At 41.7% G+C, this 20321-nt stretch overlaps 1 protein-coding gene across 1 annotated transcript in view; it reads left to right on the top strand.

Annotated features, from left to right (window-relative positions):
• The first annotated feature begins 699 nt into the window (after positions 1-699).
• The window catches only part of cxadr (CXADR Ig-like cell adhesion molecule), a 42855-nt gene continuing 23233 nt past the window's right edge, over positions 700-20321 (top strand). Inside the window, exon 1 of the mRNA XM_080867799.1 lies at positions 700-891. Within this exon, the coding sequence (XP_080723925.1) occupies positions 840-891 (52 nt within the window). The 5' untranslated portion in view covers positions 700-839. The remainder of the gene's footprint in view (positions 892-20321) is intronic.

Genomic DNA, 20321 nt, shown 5'->3' with positions numbered 1-20321 from the left:
GCAGGGAGTCAAGTTGTGGAATGTAGCTGAGAACTGTTACTCAAATGTTTTACAGTACAAAATGTGTCATCGTACTTCTGCTCTACTACATTTCCCGATCATTTATTAACAGCTTTAGTTGCTTACTTATTTTGCAGATTATTAAAGATTATATTCTACATAAAACTGCCCAGCTCAATATAAGTAATTAAAATAATTTTCAGCTGAACAATACAATCAAGAATTCACTGCCATCATCCTTACTTGAGTATGTCTTGAGGCTAAATTTCTTGTACTGTTACTTAAGTAGTCTTGTGATTTATTTATTTCGTTTATTTTTATTTTTATTTTTAACTAAAGTAATGTTGTACGATTGTCAATTGTTGGACTCTGTATCCAATATTTTATATGTCAGTTCTCTTCCAGCACATCGTCTTGTGGTTTCACAAAATAAACTTCCGTGAAGAAAAGTTCCCTGATTGACTGAAGCGGAATCTTTAGAGAACCATTGAAGGAAAGGTCCGTGAGGGCCTCTGGCTGGGACACACACAGAGTAGTGCCGTTGTACCGTAAATCATTCTTCAAAGATCCAGCGGATAAGAAGACACGGGCAGGTTGAGCGAACCGTAGCATGGGCACCGGCAGGGGGCGTCGCTGGTCGTGGGATGGCTAGGCCAAGCGGCGGTCACGTGACGCAGTGCGGCGCGCTTCGCTGTGCACCTGCACAGAGTGGAGGACAAGGAGGAGGCGGTGTGGAGTTTGGATGCTGTGTCGGGGCTGAGCTGCCGAGTCTCACTTCAAATTCAGCACAAGTTCTTCACCAAGTTTCACTGAACAAGCGGCGGAATAGTTGAGCAGGAATGGAGCTTTCAGCGGCCCGGTTGTGTGTCTCACTGTTGAGCCTCTTCGCAGGTAAGTTTGTCGACTGAGCTGAAGCTGAGCTACTTTGACTCTAATGAATATTTCTGTGAACCGGGCTCGGAGCGGTCAGACGTGTACAACAACGCTAGCCGTTGACGTGGACACCGAAACTCGTGTTTTTTCGACGAGTTGAAAGGCGCATGATTTTTAAAAGTCGTGTTTTTCAGTGGTTCGACTTGATGACGAAGCTGTAACTTTAGCGGTTAAACACAAAGCACTTCCCAACAGAGCTAGCTGTGACCCAAGGTCAGTTTAGTTGTGTTACAAGCAGAACAAACGAACTGCGAAAGCAGGTTTAAAGTGAAACAGTTAAGTAATCAAACTGAAGTAACTGTGAAAAACATGTCTGTTTTCTGACGAACAGCATTTCAGTCGTTTGTGGTCATATCTCATCTCAGTGACCAGTAAGAGACAGTGGTTTAGTTCACACTTTTAATCAGCCTTACCCAGTGGCTGTGTTTTGTACCTGAGCTGAATGCTCTTTAAAAAAATGTGCTGAACTGGGATTTTAAATGCTCCCGTTAACGAGCGGGGGGATTATTTTATATGAAAAAAAGGACATTTCCCCGGTGCCAAAAATCAGTGTATTTCCCTCCGTGCGTCCATTTCTTTTGGGTTATCGTCGCGTGGCTAACACAATAGCTTGATCCGCTTTTAAACCTGTGGCTGCAGGACTTCAAAGTGCTGCCCCCCCCCCCCCGTCTGCCATCTGCCCTTACCCCCCAGCCCCAAATCCGGTATCACGCCAACTTGAGCGCATGTTTGCTGCTGCTGTGACGGCTTCCTTCACGTCGGTATCATTTATTTATGGTTTTTAACGCCTCACTGCCAGGACTCTGCTTTGTTGGCCGTTTAGTCCTAGTGACCCTCAGCTCAAAGGGTTTATGTTGTTCTGTTGACAGTGTGTGTGAAACCTCTGATTAGTGTCAATGGTCAACAGTGGACTCCAGTTTTTCTTCACCTTGTTACATTTTAACCAGCTTGGGCTGTTTCCTCTTAAGGCTTTGTGCATTTGAAATAATGTATCTGGCTGTGCATGATTTCATTTCTAAAACATTTTGTGATGTTATTTGGGTTGCTAGTTGTTACCATCAAAACGAAACCAAATGATACACGAGAATTCATGAGAATTCATCTCATATCTGCATTAGAACGAGTTTCCGTGTTATTTAGGCTCATGGTGTGGGTATAGCTGTTTAGTGTGCTGGAATTTACACTGAAACTAACAAGTGGCTCCACCTACTCTAAACAATAATGTGAAACTTGAGTTCAATATGCTGTGGTACTTAGTGAAAACATTTCTGATCTTTTGATGGGAAGCCACAGAGTCTTGGTCAAGGCATTGCAATCCAGTTGGCTTGTTAGTGAGAGAATTAAATTGTAATAAAGCAATCCTTTATTTAGGATTTCCTAGTCTCTCTCTCCGTATAAAAGCTGTGAGAGTCACAGTGTAATATTAAGGTTTGCATAGTGTGCTGTTTAGCCTTTTGTCTCATCATTCAGTCTTGTGTCTACACCAGTTTGGCTCATTAACATCTTAATGGCACCATAGTCTCGTTATGGGGTCGCTGGTCCACTTCATCAGACAAGAACAGTATCCGGCGGGCTCAAAACATTCTTTGATTGGCTTAGAAATCCACCATAAATGTGCTCACCTCACTTTAATGGCAAAAATAACAAGTGGGGTCTTTCTGCTCCATTTTCTCTGTCCTATTTATATGTGGCTCTTCGTGAGCTATAAAGGGTTGACAAAAGTAATGCGTTTGTAATAGGAAGTCTAAGTCATTTAAATTGTACCATTTATCATCAGGGAATAAGAAGAATCCAAACTTTGGTATCAGATTTTATAATGGCATTAAATGTGGACATGTTTTTCTGTTTTTCAAGGTGTATATGTGAGCTATATACACAATATGATCATAAATAAATCAGATAAATATTAGGGTTGTGGTAGTGCTCTTGAATGAAAAAGAATACATCTTTTCTAGATAAATTCTAGATAAATCTATGGGGAAAAGAAATCAGAGATCAAATAAATGAAAATGACACTTTGAACTTGGCTCAGATGATTGTAGGATTATACATATATATTATATAATGAGGAAACGGTCAGTATTTGGAACCAATACACATTTCCAGTAAAAATGATGGTGTCAAATTTGAATGTAATACTATTTAAATCATTTTAATGTTGTGTATTAACATAGCAGAGAACCTGTCATTTAAAACCAGGCTGGTGCTTATTACCTAAATGGTTGAATATATATGCTGTCATAAACTGGGATAGTAGCTGTGCTGTAATATTTGTTTATAGTGTTGTCAGCGTTTATACTCCCAAACATGATTATGTCATTGTTTCTTGGTCAACATCTCAGGGTCTGCCAATGAAACTGAATCTGGTACATTTGATAGTTGGATGCAAGAGTTCATATTAATTCATGTTTTCTACCTTCTAAACCAAAATTTAAAAAACAAACAAAAAGTCAATGGCAATAAAAGTGATGGCGTCATAATGTCAGATTGACCAGTTTGTCTGTTCTGCTGTTGTTACGTCTGTTACCCTCCTTCGTTTTCTTTAATTCGCTGTTCTAGTACTTTCAGTTTTAACTTTAATTTAGCTGCTTGCTAACTGAAGTGTAATTTTATGGTCCTGCAAATTGTCCGTGTGCTTGCATGTTTCCGTTTGGATGGGATGTGCTCACACGGAGTCCTCCAAGGATTCGCTGGAAGCGTGTGATGTATGCATCTGCCAAATGCTGATTGGTTGAGAAGTGGGCCAGAATACGAAAAGGGAGTATTTGCTGGGAGTCGTGGGGGGAAAAATAAAAATCGAAGATCATTAAAATACAACATGGAGAGCACAGACAGTGGCTGCAGTGGACAGTTTTCATTGTTTTTAATACTCGCTTTCACTTTCAGCTTTTTGTTTTAACTTTGCTGTTCTCTGTGGCTGACTGACAGACCGACAACAGTACAAGCAAGAGTAACCACAGACCACTTAGACCACATACTTTCTACACTGCCTCCATCTGACAGCAGCGCTCTCTGCAGGGAAACACTCCATCACCTGGACTGCAAGCGGACAGCGAATGCACTAATCCTGCTGGACTGCTAGCTATGGCTGGGCCATATTATACTGTTCACGGTAATACCGGTACAATGTTAGGCAACGATAAGAAAATAAAACATCGCGATAGAATATGGGTAAATGCGCAGTGCCTTTGTTTTCATACACACATGGCCGAAAAAGCATGGGGGCAACGGAGAATGAGAAGGGAGAAAGTGGATCGTTGAGTGAAACGGATGAAATAGAATTGGTTTGTAAAAATGGTGCAACTTCAGTGATGTGGAACTGGTTTGGTGTTTGTCCATCAGATACACAACAAAGCACTTTTTTTTGTACAATATGCAAGCAGGCCATCGTTATTGCTGTATTTGTCGGACTAAGGTGCTCGTAAATCTGGGAGTAATCTGGGTCCTAAACGCCGTCTCCTTCAGGTCTCAAAGTCAAACGAACACTGCAGCATCACTGAGAGTTAAAAACTGTCTAAATTCTTTCATCTTTAATAAAACGATCAGCATTGCTGCTTTACCAGGTGTAACTATAAAGTTTAACTTCCAGGCATCCATGAAAACAGAATTTATTACATTTAACGGAGTTAGAAGTTAGCAGGGAGTTAGCGGAAGTTAGCTCGCTAGTTTCGCTAGTTACCTAAGCATGATATAGCATGTTCTGACTGAGAGATTTCTGAAACAAATTCAAACGTACAGCTCTGCTATCACTTCCAACATAAATGAAGACAGGAAACTAAACAGCAGTGACGTTTGTAGGGTTACTGAAGTTGGGCTAGCTGGTATATAATGATGTGCTACGTGATCGCTAGCGACACAGCTATGTTAGCATAACATAAACAGTGAAGCTGGAGGATGAACGCTAACACTTTTCCACTCGATAAAAGTTAACATGAAGGTTCCCGATGGTTAGAGACAAATGCAATCGCATGGCAGGATGCTGTAAACGGACCAAACTTCAGTCAGGAGAACAACTGAGATAATCCATCCACAAACGAGGTTAGTCATTAATATACTGCAACAACATGGGAATAGAGCAGCTGTGATAGAATACAGCATTAATGAATCAATGGTACAGAAGTGGAGGAAGCAAGAAGAATGAGTTGAATAAAGTTTGATTTATCTGACTGCTTTGTTTCACTTAATGTGTCTTATAATCCCGTGCACCTTATGGTCCGAAAAATACGTATTTGACTTTTCTATTTGGCACACTGCAGTTTAATGTTGCAAAGCACCTCTTTTTAACTTCAGTGGATAATATACATGGTTATGCTCAGGATATGTCAGCCCATTTCTACTGGAAATGCCTTTTGGTTAAACTTTCAGCGAGGAATTTGCATTTGCACTGTTAAATTTTTATATGGCTTTAATGCACATAAAAAACAGCTGCTTGTTTAAGTGAAAATAAATGGATGTTTTTTTTGTGCTTGTAAAGTTGTGGAGTTGTATTTTGTCGTGTCTCGCATCAATTATATACCAGTTATATCGTTATTGCAAATTTTCAAATGTATATCGTGATAAATGGGTGGCTGTAGCTCAGGTGGCAGAGCAGGTCAGCCACTAATCAGAAGGTTGGTGGTTCGATCCCAGGCTGCCTCCTCGCTGCATGCCAAATATCCTTGGGCAAGATACTAACCCCGTGTTTGCCTACTGGTGGTGGTCAGAGGGCCCGGTGGCGCCAGTGTCCGGCAGCCTCGCCTCTGTCAGTGCGCCCCAGGGTGGCTGTGGCTACAATGTAGCTTGCTAGGGGTGTGTATTGGCAAGAATCTGGCGATACAATATGTATCATAATACAGGGTAGACGATACGATATATTGCAATACTAAAAGCCAGACGATATTTGTGTTTAGTAGGACTAAATTTAATTAGGAAAACTCAAGTAAACAGTCCAAACTGTTTAATGCTTGACATGAAACATCTGAAACAAAAACACTCTAAGTTCAAAATGAATGGAGAAATTAACATCTGCCTTATTAGAAGTCATGTCAAATAAACAAACAAAAACTACTTTACTGAAATATCAAGTATTTTTTAACATGAAAAAAGTAAACATGTAACACTGAAGTCTTTCTAAGTACTATGATTGTAAAATACTTATCCAAAAACTGCTCTATGGAGCATCAAAACAAAGCACTTTTTATGTGACCTTAACATAAACAAATATAAATCAAAAATGAAATTGCTTGAAGAATCCATCCAAGTAAACATTAACAAAAAATGTAAAGTGCTATTACAATTAAGTGTTAATAAAATAAAGTACAGCTCTGCAGTGTCCATCAATGGAACACTTTTAGTACAACCTGAAAAAAGGAATTTACTCATCTAAATAAGTGCTTATGAGACTCAACCAAAATGTCAAACATTCTCATATCAGAGATTTTACATGTGTAGTGTTTTCTCAGTGTTTATTTTTCAATTTCCAGATTTTTGTGCAGGAATACAAGCTGATCGACATGGTCAGCTCTCAGGACACTTCTCTGTGCATTTACTATGTCTCCTGCAGAGGAGAAAACTCTCTCTGCAGAGACACTTGTTCCAGGAATGCATAGGAAACTCCTTGCTACTTTGGATAGCTGAGGGTATTCCTGTTCATGGTCCTTCCACCAACTGAGAGGATTTCCTGTGAGAGGCAAAGGGGTCTCATCTCTATACCTCTTGATCTCAGCTGCAGCAACATCATGTTCTGATTTTGGTGCAGTATTGTCACTAGTAGAGGCAAACGTAGCTCCGAGCAAGTCCACCAATGCACATGAGGTCCTCTGTCTTTTTAGGGGTGGCCGAGGGATGGAGTCAAACTTGTCTTTGATATGTGGGTGATGAGCCTCCTCTGTGGCATTCTCTTCCTCCACCTGTTTGTCAGTCTCCTCATTCTTTTGCTGCTGAAAAACATTAAATTCAAATAGTATTAATGTCAGAAAGTCAAAATTCAAATCCAAGATTCACCCTGTTTTTCACTAATATTTGATGACAAATGTCATCAATATGCTTTTTTTTTTTTTTTTTTTTTTTTTGCTTTTTACTTTATTCACTTGCTTATAACTTCAGTTGAATTTTTCCAAATAAACTAATTTATTTACTTACATTTTCTTCCTTCTTTATCACAGTCACCACAGTGTCCAACAGTCTGGAATAGGTCTCACTGGTCTCTGCTTCAGACAGGAAGGGCAGGTCCTTAAACCGAGGATCAACAGTTGATGCCATCCATAGTGTCTCCCTCTCATTTACATATCTCTTTCCCAGATCTTCTGCTATGGCAGTCTTAATGTCCCTTACTGTCGGTGTATCATCAACACTTTCTTGTGCACCCATCACAAGCTTGGCATGAAGAGGAGCAATGATGGACAGGGTTGGCATACTCTCCTCTGACATCACCAGGGTGGCGTCCTTCATAGGCTTGAGTGCCCTGACAACTTCTTCTGCACATGTGATGTCAGACTCACTTAATGTGAAAATTTCTTTTTCACTCTTCCTAACTTCTGCAGAAAGCAGAGCTGCACAGATGGCTGGTTGCTGTTCTAAAAATCGTTCTATCATATCATAGGAGCTGTTCCATCTTGTAATTATGTCCGTGATCAATCTGTGAGCTGGTAGCTGAAGGAGGCACTGTTTCTGCTTCAACTGGTTGCTGGCTGTGGTGCTGCGCCTGAAAAAGGCTGTTACACGTCGGATCCTCCCGAGAAGTCGCACCACGGATTGTATTTTCAGTGCTTTCTGTGAGGCGAGATTCAGACTGTGTGCAAAACATTGTATGTGCGTTATGCCTGCAAGTCTAGCCGCGAGAGCCATGTTTGGTGCATTATCGGTAACAACAACAAGGTCCTTTGCGTTCAATCCCCATTCAGCCACAGCGTCAGTTAGTAACGCTGCAATGTGCTCACCTGTGTGACTGTCATGCATGGCTCGGGTTTGTAGTACATGAGACTGAAGGTTCCACTGGTCTGTTATGTGATGTGCTGTAACAGTTACGTACGATTCAGTGGCTCTCGAAGTCCAAGCGTCGCATGTCAGAGCAACTGTCTCAGCCGAGTTGAGAGAGTCCAGCACTGTCGCTTTGACTTCTTGGTACAACTTTGGCAGAGCGATGTCCGTGATGTGTTGTCGAGAAGGAACGGTGTAACGGGGCTCCAGCGTTTTAATCATATTACGAAATCCTTTATTCTCCACAACACTCAGGGGGCGCATGTCTTTGCAAATAAAAACAAGTACTGACTGCGTTATTTTTGTTGCACGAGTTGAAGTTGCTGGTAGTTTCGAAAAGTTAACTTCTTCAATTGTCCGTTGAGAGGAATCACCTAGTTTTGTTTTAAAATTAGCATTTGACGCTACGTCGCTATGGTGTCTAGACACGTGTGTTCGTAAATTTGTTGTGTTACCGGAATATTTGACTCTGGCGGTGCAGATTTTACAGACTGCATAGCTCTTGTCATAGTCTTTACTGCCTTCTTTTGTCCTAAATCCAAAATAAGTCCACACATCAGCTTTGAAAGCTGCGGGGGCCGGCTGTATCCTCTCCTCTTCAGTCATCAGTTAGCTAGCATCACACACGTCCACTGACTGTTCTACTTCGTTCTTTTGGCAAACTAGACGCTTCTACAGTTATCGCGAGACCTCGTTTTTACGTCATAGTAAAGGCGGTGAAAACTGCAAACCAGTGGCCGGAGTTTGAATTCCAACATACAAAAGAAATAAACAGTAAATGCATGTCATTTTTCAATTAAAAAATCGATAACAGTGATTTTAAATATCGATTCAGTATCATTGCGCGAAATATCGCGATATTTCGTTGTATCGATATTTTCTTACATCCCTATAGCTTGCCATCGCCAGTGTGTGAATGTGTGTGTGAATGGGTGAATGACTGAATGTAGTGTAAAGCGCTTTGGGGTCCTTAGGGACTAGAAAAGCGCTATACAAATGCAGGCCATTTACCATTTACCATAAATATTTTTGGCCATATCGCCCTGCTCTACTGCTAGCATAACCAAATACTCTGATTTGTGGTGATGGCTTGTGCTTTTTGTTTACAAGCAGGATGCTTCGACTAGAGAGGCAGTTTATTAGTTACAGCACGATGTTAGATTCACTTTAGATGTTACTGCCGTTACAAGTGGCCTGACAGCAAGCCTGTTAATCATGTTTTAAGGCCTCCGTCATGCTGCATTGGCAGTCTGCAGGTGTTGCCCAGAGTTTTGCGCATCTACCGTTGTTGGTGTCGATATCTACTGCTCACTGTGGGCATTTTTTGTTTTTGTGAAACTTCTGGTAATGCAGGCTACTCTTTTCATGCTGTCAACGTTTCTGTCAGCACCGTCAGTCAGCTGTAACACAAATGTTTTGGACTTGTGTTCTCATTTTGAAACAGAAAAAATAGATTAATGTTTGGTTCCGAGAAAACTGAAGCCTAATTTAAGGTGATTTTGTTGGTTGTAAAGTCCTCAAACTGCTTGACAACGAGTTCAAAACGAAACTGAAGCCAATCGGCAGCGAGGGAAGCGTCTGTGCAGGTTGTCCAGAAATTTCTTGGCAATCACAGAGCACAGAATTATGCTGAGCTCGTGTGCAATGCTGAGAGCATACCACCGAACTGAAGATGCAGTTTTTACATTCTGATCGCAACTTTGTCCACCAAACCTAGGCGATGTCGGTGACGAGCATGGGGAGTGATTCTAATTAAGATGTACAAGGTTGGCTTTTGTAGTTGGTGTTGGTACAAGCAAGTGCTTTAGACGTTTCTGCATAAAGTGACAGATACATGTTACCATGTCTCTGGTATCACCCACTGGTTTGTTTTCAGAATGAACCACATTAAAACAATTTAACTGGAAATGGTTCCAGTTATTATGTTGATATATTGCCATATTCAAAAGTGACAAAACAACAACAGTGTGTGTCTCTAATTCCTGACACGCACAAGCTTAAATTGAATGTGTTCCCTGTAGCAAACAAATATTTTTTGCAGTGTGCACTACAAAGTAAGCAGCATTGGTTTGTTTGGCAGACGGCACTCCAGACGTTTTTCTGAAGTGTGTTTGTATTTTGGATTTATGCAGAAATCACCATTAATCTCTTAGTGTTGTCTGTGCCTGTTTCTGTCTGTTGGTGTAATGATAGGACTGAATGAATGTATGTTTGTATGTTCCCATCTCCTCCAAGACGAATTTGTACATATTTAAAGTACGCATGGGTTTGCTACTGTGTATAATATAAGCACGTGTCCTACTGTGCTTCAGCCATGAGATCTTAAAATGATTTAATGCAAAGTGTTTGTAAAAATTAAGTACAAATGAGAAATACTCATGGGTAAATCACAGGATAAGATAACAATTATATTTGAAACGCTAAGTGTTGTGAGGCTCGGAGGTTTCATACTGAAGACACAGTTTGCATGCCGTTAGCACCCAGTGGAGCTCAAATCACATCTCTAAAATCACCATAAGCCTTTCATGTGTGTGAGGTTTTCCATTTACATCTCTGTGACAGATCAGACGAATAAGTCTGAGGAGGAATGATGTTATCAGTGTCCTGGAGTTTAGTTTGTGGCTGCCAGCTGTTTCTCGGGGTCTTGTGTGTTTATCCTGTTCCTGCAGCACCAGGTAACAGCGTGCTCCATCCATAAGCCGTGTGAGTTGGACACATTTGGACATACAGCAGAACAGCAATACCTTCATTATTTATTTAGAATAAATGAAGTCATGGATTGAACAGGAGCTGATGCTGTGTACTGTACTTTAGACAGGTGCGCTAGCACATACTAAGTCTTGGTGCATAAACTACAGTTTAATACTCTTAATTCTCATGACTGAAGGAAGGAAAAGAAGGAAAACAGTATTTAGAAAATAAATAAAAATAAACGATGGCGCTCAGGGAGATTGGCTCACTGATTGGCTGGTTGCAGTTGGAAATAAGCCATTAGTGTCAATGCTGCAGAGAAGAAAATAGCTTGTTTCTTAGCTCATCAGGGAAACAGTTTTTGTCATAGGTGAAAACAGTGTCCTTAGCTCTCTCTGACAATGGTCATTTATTTGCTTTGGTTACATAACCTGTTGATTTGGATTTGGCAGTCTACACTCTGCATGTCTCGCACAGTCCGAGTAGTCATTCTTCCAGGAAAGGTATTAGAAGCCTTCCCTGGTACTCTCTCAACCCCCTCCACTCCTCGCTTGACCCAGACAAAAGTGGCTTTACTCTTGTTTGGGTCAAGAGTGAGGCCACTGCCATAAAACAGAATAAAGCACAAAGCAACCTTGTAAAAATGTGAGCGGGACGGGCACAGAAGGGAGTTACCTGATAAGCCTATAACCAAAGGCCGAGACAAGAGCCTGGTTGCTTGGTTACCTTTTGAAAACAGACACGGGGAGTGTGTGTGTGTGTGTGTGCGTGTGTGTGCGTGTCTAAATCCAGCCTCCCTCTTCTGTATATGGATCCTCTTTTATAGCAGATCGAAACTCCTATTTCAGATTCATCTAAATGTCTTGAAACGTTCACTGTTATTAGGATAATATCTGTTGTCACTTTTACGTAAAGCTATGACAGTGGCAGCACAACCTGATCCATTATCAGCTCACACAGACAGTAATGACTGGAGGTCAACCTCGTCGTGACCCGTCAGTCTAACGCCACTCCCTGCCTCCCATTGGCTGAAACGTGTTGCAGTCGCCGTTTTTCTATTCAGCCGAGTGCCTTCCCCACCCAAAGCCCCTTGTCCTTGGAAATGAAGCAGGGGCACGTAGAATCGGATTACACTCCAGGGACACTGGTGTGTCCTCCACAATCTCACGATGGGGATGGCCGCGCATGAATATTCACAGCCCACACGTTAATATTTTAGCATGCCAGCCCTGTGCAGGCTCCCGCTCACCTACGTAGAAGTGTGAAATACTGAGCCCACCTTTACCTCGCCACATTACCTCTCTTCTAGCTTCCATTTCGTATCTGAATTATTAAATGAACAAATTATTGCCGGCTAGAGAATAAATGAAAATGATTAATAGTGGTGCCTGTTTGAGAGTCCTGTTAATGGGTGTGAGAGCACTTTGTATTCAGAGCTCATTGCTTTTTCACAGGGTTGAGAGTGAAGCTGCGTTCTGGGGCTGCTGCCAAAGCATTCTTGTAGGAAGATATACTGGCAAGGTTTATCTTGAACCCTTGGTCATAAAGTCAGTATTACACTGACGGATCATCGTCATCTTGTGTAGCCTCTGTCCAGCTTCTATAACACTTTGGCGTGTCAGTGTTGACATGGCATCATCAGCTGCATTACTTCAGTTCTATTATTCATTGTCCAATAATTGATTTGCTGGACTATGTTGTTCAGCTAATTCATTTGAAAAGCTGAGGGTGAATGTTTAATATTTTTGCTCAGTAAATTGTAACGTTGCGTACCCTGTAAGCTCTTAGAAAAAAACTGCAATGAATTGTATACATGTTATAAATAAAGCATAGGGGTTTGAAGGCTAAGGATGATAGGAGAGAGGGCAAGTAATCGAATGATCCAAGCTTGGCTAAACCTGAATACTTCAAATGTCAGCGCTAATTAGCTCCATGAGATGAGATGAGCATGTGGATGCTGACGTTTGTCTCAGACTTATAACATTAGCAAATGTTTTAGTGCAGTTTCTTTGTCTTATGTGGGATGCTCTCATTTTTACAGCAAGTTAGCTGGAACTATGAATCACCATCAATTCATGGCACTAACTATAGCAAAGTAAAATGTCCAAGATAAAGACAATGTTGGACAATACCTCCCACCCACTCCATGACATGCTGGCCAATCACAGGAGCACGCTCAGTGAGAGACTGAGATTACCCATAATGCTCCACTGAACGACACAGGAAGTCATTCCTGCCCGTGGCCACCTCCCTGTACAACTCCTCCATCTAACACACTGTAAACACTGGAATAGTTACAGCCTTTTTGCACACGCTCGTTTCTACTCAGTAATGTTGCTGTCGACATTCTTGATCATTATTTATAATCACTTCTGTCAATCTTTGATATTTATTAGGAATTATTATTAAATCTGTAACATATTGTATTGAATAGTCTAGTCCAGGGGTCCCTGAGGGCCGGTGTCCTGCAGGTTTTAGATCTCACCCTGGGTCAACACACCTGAATCACATGATTAGTTCATTACCAGGCCTCTGGAGAACTTCAAGGCATGTTGAGGAGGTCATTTATCCATTTAAATCAGCTGTGTTGGATCAAGGACACGTCTAAAACCTGCAGGACACCGGCCCTCGTGGGCTGGGATTGGGGACCCCTGGTCTAGTCTGTTACTGTACTGGAGCAACTGTAACCCACATAATGTCCTTAGGGATTAATAAAGTATGCTGATTCTGAAATTGGTCTTCTTTAATCATTTAGTGCGAGTGCATCTCTTAGAAGAAAAATATAAATAAAAATTGGGCCAAAATTAAATCAGCAGGGCAGTGGTTTCACTTTTACACCGTGTATATATTTCTGTTCATTAAAACTTCTTTGGAGTAAAATGATATCTTTATTCATCTGGCCTAAGTGCATTTCCTGAGTAGTTAAATTTCCACGTCCTGTCATGATCCCTGGAGTCTTTAGAAAGTCTTTTGGCTCGTTGCACCGTTTGAAATATCATTGTCTGCCCTTTGTGTCTACCTGTTGTCAGCACACAGCCTCTTGCTGTCCATGTAACCTGTTAGTTAAAACAAGGTCACAGTAGTGCCGATACTCTCCGCTCCGAGTCCATCGGTCATCATCGCCGTGTCGCACCGTTAGGGGGATAACCCTTAAAGCACATTTATGACTTTGCTGCTCAATGCCCAGCTTTGTGGTGCAAACAAGGCCCGGTGCTCCTAATGAGGAATAATGGGCTCTGTGACAAAAAAGATGTTCGCTGAGACGATAATAAGGGTTTTCATGTGCCTCGTATCTCAAATGAACACGTCCAGAATAAAATTTTTCTGTAGATAAATTGCACCGAAGCAAAGACGCTACAGCGCAGCAAGCAGTGAAGGAGACTTGAAGGATTTCTGTATAATCATTTCTAGGGAAGGGGGGGCGCAATCTTATATAAACAAATGCAATTTGTTTATATCATAACTAGTGTAGCATTTAAATACAAATAACTAATAAATCAAGCATGAAGAGTTACCCGCTGTTAAATAAAGAGTTTTTAAGTTGTTTCTAATTTTCTATTGAATTTCATGCATCTTTTGCTTTATTGTTCCAAAAGAATGGAATTGCCTGTAGAGACCATCCACGACCGAAAGCACTAGTCCTATATTTCTCCCCACATTACAGGTTCATATCCTTTTTGTTTTTGCATAACACTTTGAGCTAGACGTCTCATTGAGGGTACACAGTGTGGCAGACAGACCCCCAGGGTGCTGCAGGTAGTGGTGTGCAGCTTGTTCTAGCTTGCTTGCTAGGTAGATGTCAGCTCGACTCTACGTGTGCTTGAACCTCTGACAGATTCTGTGTGCGGTGGTAAAATAACAGGCCTATTGTGGTGTACTACTATATATTAAAAAAGTCTCCTTATCTTGTAAAGCAGACTTGGAAATTCACTGCGGCGATACATTTTCCTCCTCAGCTGTGGTTTACAGTAGCTGTATCATTTCCGAGATTAACATTGTGTATTGTTTTGTGTATGTCACATTATTATCAGCTAATGTGCAGGCATTGTCTTACACAGAGCTGGGTTGTGGGGCGATGATTATATTTTGTCCTCCAGCGGCGTTGCCCTCCCCCTCTTCTCCTCTAAGAACATTAGAGTTAATTGTGTGTCTAATCTTGAAAAATATTATGGCTCAGGAAAAAAGCTCCATAAGCAGAAGGTGGGGTGATTTTTGAGAGGTGGGAGAGGGGGTGAAGCAGCTGTTGAAGGAGCCATTTTTAGCACCTCATCTCATTGAAAAACATTACGCATTGCCAGCTGCAGGTACGGTGAAAAAGGCAAATAAGTGGTGTCTGGAGAGAGCCTCTTTCTTCATTCGCTCCCACTTTTTTTTGCTCCCTGTGGTGCTGATTTCCAAGTGTGTCTTTGTCTGGCATTTAATCATCTTGTCAAATTATATACTTATGCTAATAACTCCAGTCCATGGAAAAAATTGATTTGTAATAAAAGCAAATGCGTGTTATCCTGATCGAAGCAGTTGTTACAGTGCTGCGATGGCTTGTATTTGACATTTGTGAATAATATTGAAGCAGTCGTGTGGTGAAATTTTATGACAAAGTCCCAATCTTGTTACGAGCGTTAAAGGAGAATTGATACAAAGAGGCACAGAATTAGATCCAGGAAATAAATCCAATTTGTTGTGACATTCGTTGCCTCATTATCGAGCTGGTGCTAAACCGAAGCCAAAGACTGTAATGAAAAATGTCAGAATCTCTAAAGAGGCCAAGTATTAAATGTAGCTTTAAATATCAGGACGCTGTGTTTTATGGCATCAAATGAACGTCACCCCTTCAGACCCAGCTGAGATTATATCTCTCGGCTGGCCTGGGAACACCTTGTTGTTCCCCCGGACAAGCTGGAGGAGGAGCTGGAGGAGGAGCTGGGCTTCTCTGCTTAGGCTGCTGCCCCCGTGACCCAGCCCTGGATAAGCGGAAGAAGATGGATGGATGTAATGTTTGGGTCGAAGAGATAATTATATTAGATCAGACTAATCGAGTTCATCTTTGGATAAGGATCAGATAATGATAATGCAGTTTGATCTTCCCATGTAGGTGTGATTGACCTTTTCTTTATCTCGAGGGGCATTGTGTTATATAAAGGAAAAGAGGGCTGGTTTCAACTGGTGGGTTTCTGTTACGGTAGGGAAGTTGTGAATGTTGTGATTGTTTTATGAATTCAACAGGTCTTCATCGCATTTAAATAGGGATGGGTATCGAAAACCGGTTCTTGTTGAGAACCGGTTCCCACTGTTTCAATTCCTTGGAATCGTTTGCCACTTTTAAAAACGATTCCCTTATCGATTCCAGTCGCCCCGAATGACGTCATCACGTTGAGTAGCGTCTTTTACCCAGTAGGAAACACGGCGCCTGAGCGGCACAAACGCTCAAAAGTTTGGTTACACTTTATGAGAAAGGATGACAACAGGGCAACGTGCAATACTTGCAAAGTAGAGATTTCATCAGAGGGAGGAAACACTACGAATATGCAAAAGCATTTGCTCAAAAAACACGCGATTGCGTTCAACGAATGTCGTGTTTTTGATCCGCTCCGGACTAGCGAAGCTCAACCCAGCAGCAGCGGTAGCGTTTCCACGTCCTCTCCCGTTAATACTGCAGGTAACTAATCAATTAGCATTGCACATTATGTTAGCGCGATTTACCTTATTACAAAACCTGCTATTACTGTGCGTTGCATTTAGATAACCATGATGAGAGAGACAGAGTCTGGCTGGCTCAGATGCTGGCAGTTCTCGCTGCAGTCTACCGGTAGCGTCTCCTTTCAGGCCAGGATAGACGAATGTTACCCAGCAGTGTCTAAGTTTGTGGTCAAAGGCTTGCACCCATTTGCCACAGCAGATGCCCCCGATTTCACTTTGGTAAGTGAATGTGTTTAATTGTAGGCAGGGACATTACTGGATATTCTTGTGTAATTGCTACAGAATAATTTATGTTAAACTTTGTTATTGCTACAGGAGAATATTTATTTTATTATTTTACATATACATTTTTTTTCCTGGGGACCCTGTGACACCCCATTGAAGAGCCGTAGGCTGTGGATCTCTTAAGATCTCACTGTTGGGTTTGTAAGGCCATGTTACTCCTAAATTTCTATCTTGTTCAAAGAGAAGATATAAAACACAGTTCTAAGCTAATCGACTTTAGTGTTCTCCTTTTTTAAAAAAAAGAATCGATAAGAGAATCGATAAGGAATCGAAAATGGAATCGGAATCGTTAAAATCTTATCAATACCCATCCCTACATTTAAATGACATTCATTTGCTTGCTATGGTTTTATAACCAGGTGTCCAGAACGAGTGTGGCTGTCTGCCATCTCCTCTCTCTCCCAGTAATATTCATTAAAACTGTCTGCTCAACCTCTTCTTCCTCTCAAGTCATTACTTCTGGCTCTTTGTTGGATGTACAGGTATGATGACCAGGACATCTGTTACAGTTGGAATAGAAAAGGCTAAGTGTCCGAACCACAGCAAGGTCAGCGAGCCACAACAGACATTTAATTCCTGCGTTGCATCTTACCGCCATGCCAGGAAATCGACAGCTTGCCCAGCTGCCCTCTGGAGAGATGAGACTGAACTGACATTGGCTCTGTGACTGGCTGGTTTATGATGGTCAGAACTCACATTACTGCACAACCTTAATTAAATGCTGCTGTTTTAATAAGCAGTCACAAAGGGGCAGCCCGGCTGCAGTTGTTGCTGGTAAGTTCCTGAGAAACCAGCTGTTAAGTGTCTTAATGGAGCCCATGTATAATTCATAGGCACATGCAGAGGTGCGTAGCTGGCTGGCCTGCTATGAGTGGCTGATAATTGCAAGAAGAAAAGACCCATCACCAAATCTCCAGTCACACCGGCACACACGGCACCCAGCTCCTTTAAAAAGTGGCAGGGGAGCATCACCTCCACATTTATTTCATTTGAGACAAGATTTATAAATGACAGCTGAAGCTATAACACAACTCAACAGCTAGACCTGTAGATTAATGACCTGTGAACACATAAAATAGATCCTCTGTCTGCCTTCAATGTCACCCAACATTTTGTCAACTAATACAGCCTTTAGACAGCAGTCCTATGGTGTTCAGCCCACGTTGGTTCCTTACAGCTCTGAAGCTGTGGGACATCGATCCAGCAAGGAAAACTCATACTTGTGTTAGGTGTGTTTCCTTATACATCGCTGCCCAGCTGGGCCTCCCAGATGGATGTGTCTGAACTGTAGAGCTTTGCTTGTACCAGAAAACTTCTACAGTTTGCTAGTTTAAACTTTTCCACACCAAGGTAGGTAAACAGTTGTGTAGGTTGTCCTTCACTGACATAATCTACTGTAGCTGTAAGCCTGTTCGAGATGCCCTTATAAGCAGTGTTTGGCTGCAAGTACAGTCTACTCAGGGTTCAGACCTCTTTAGATGTCATCAGGAGCCATCGGGGAGTTTGCTTCTGAGGCAGGTTTCAGGCGGAAACACTCTGCTGCACTCACTGCACACTGAGCTGACCTTGACAAATCTTCTGCAGGTGGAAGCTTGTTTGTAGCATTTTTTCCCTTTTTCCACACAAGTCAGAGGCATGGAAACAGTTACAACTTGGAAATCAAAACAAAAACTTTGAGATGCTGTACTCCTTAGTTTCTTATCAACAACTGACCTTTTAAAATAAGACAACTAGTAAATCATCCATGCAAGAGAAAAATGAAGATATGGTGGAAAATATACCTGAGTATATGTGTGGGACACACTGCACTTGGTTAGCAATCGCTGCAAATGGAAATCAGGAATGTGCAACAAAATTCCATTCATGTTTTTAAAGCGGGTGATGGAAAGTTAAGAAACAACCACAGTGGCCTGTGGGCTGTCGGCACATGGTTTGGCGTGTTTAATGACTTGTTTATTAAAAATAGCGCTGTAAAGAAACATATCTGAGGGGTGCACTGTGGAGCGCGTTCGACAAAGCCAGGCTTTCTTTGCATCAGCTGGCTTATCAAAAGCTAAACTCCAGCCAGAGATGATGAGTGGTTGTTATCAACTTTCAGTGTTAGCCCAGGCTTTCTGCTTCCAGCTCAGATAAAAGGAACATCTACTTCTGCACAAAATAAACAGATTGAGACAGACAAGACTCGCTCATGAAGAATATAAAACATTCTTGCAAAAATCTCCCCGGGGTAAAAGATGCTAACGCATTCCTCTCATTTTATATTATACCACTGAGTTGCTTTATTTTGGACAAATGACAGTAAATGTTCCTTCCTTGTTTAAAAAAAACAGTTATCAAGGAAAATGCAGCTGTTCCCAAATCAAAATGAAGTGAATTCCTGAGGATTCCAGCTTTGAGTCAGTTGTCTTCTCTTTTTAAAGCCCTCTGGGTGGAGAATATTACAGTAAATTAGAAGCAGAAATACAGCATTTGTTACAAATAACGTATGTTAATTTATTTGTTGCTTTTTCATTGTAATCTTGCAGAGATAAGAGAGGTGTGTGCAGTCTCTGCTTCATGCTGTGAAGTCCAGTTTAATGTGGGCTCAACAAATATCGATAGAAAATGTGCCTGATGTTTTCTAAAGAAGTTTCTATTTATTTTATTTCTAATTAGCTGCCAAATTACATAACTGCAGCTCGTAGCGTTCCTCCTGGAATATTAGATGTGCTCAAATCTGAGCTCTGCTTCTTTGAATGGGTTTATCTCGACTGTCCAGACTCTCTGCTTCTCTTTGAGTTTGACGGGGTTATCTCACGCCTGCGTAAAGAACTCAACATGGAGAGTAAATGTCTTCATGCTATGTCATAACAACATTTGTAGGCTTTCCTCTTTTGTACTGGATCGCTGAACTAGTGCTGTGAGTTATTTTTAACATTCCCAGTTGTGTCCTGTCACTTAACGATGTATGTCAACAGGAGCGGTCGTTTGGAGCTCTCTCCTCATGTCGAGGCTGAGAGTGTGAGCTCTGGGCATGAATAAACCCAGCAGTCGTGGTTAAGCTGTAACAACTGACAGTGTTTGCCTGCAGCTTCCTACAGGGCCCACCACTCAGGTGCCTCGACTACACCTGCCTTCAAAACCTCACACTGAAGAAGACACTACAGCATTGAAGTATCAGGTCTGTGTTTATTTCCTGCGCTGAGCAAAAACTGAGAAAAGAAGGAGGATTATCTGTCTTATCTTTTAACAGCAGCCTTATCTGGATGTCCTGCAGCGCAGTTTCCCCCACACAGAGGACAGGAAGGGACTGTCTGTGTTGTTACACTTTCACAAAGACCTCATTCTGCCTGGTCAGGGCTGCTTTGGACAGGATGAGAGGGTTTAGTCAGAAGGGAAGTTAAAACTGCATTTGAAAAGGAATTGATGTTTTAGCAGTTATTACAAAGTACCTTTTTTCATGTGCTTTTTGCGCCGGAGTCCTCGGGCAACTTTCAACACCAATCAAATATGCTTTGAATAGATTGCACTGCAGTTGGCCCCGTTGCCTGTTAACAGCCCAGTGTGGGCTGGATATGCAACACATTTGAAACTGTGTACTTGTTCAGTGTCCAGAAGACCACCATCGTGTAATGTCCTTCAGGCAGGAGACCTAATTTTAGACCAGAACCTGGAGGAAATGGCATGAGCGTACCCAATGACAGCCTCCAGAAACAGCCATACGTTTCTCTGCGCTGCACTGAAAATAACTCGATACTTTAATCTAACATAGCAGAGGA

This window comes from Rhamphochromis sp. 'chilingali' (assembly GCF_963969265.1).
Source record: "Rhamphochromis sp. 'chilingali' genome assembly, chromosome: 19".
In the NCBI taxonomy this organism is placed as follows: domain Eukaryota; kingdom Metazoa; phylum Chordata; class Actinopteri; order Cichliformes; family Cichlidae; genus Rhamphochromis; species Rhamphochromis sp. 'chilingali'.
Note: the sequence above shows the minus strand (reverse complement) of the source record. Positions and strands in the feature narration are given on the sequence as shown.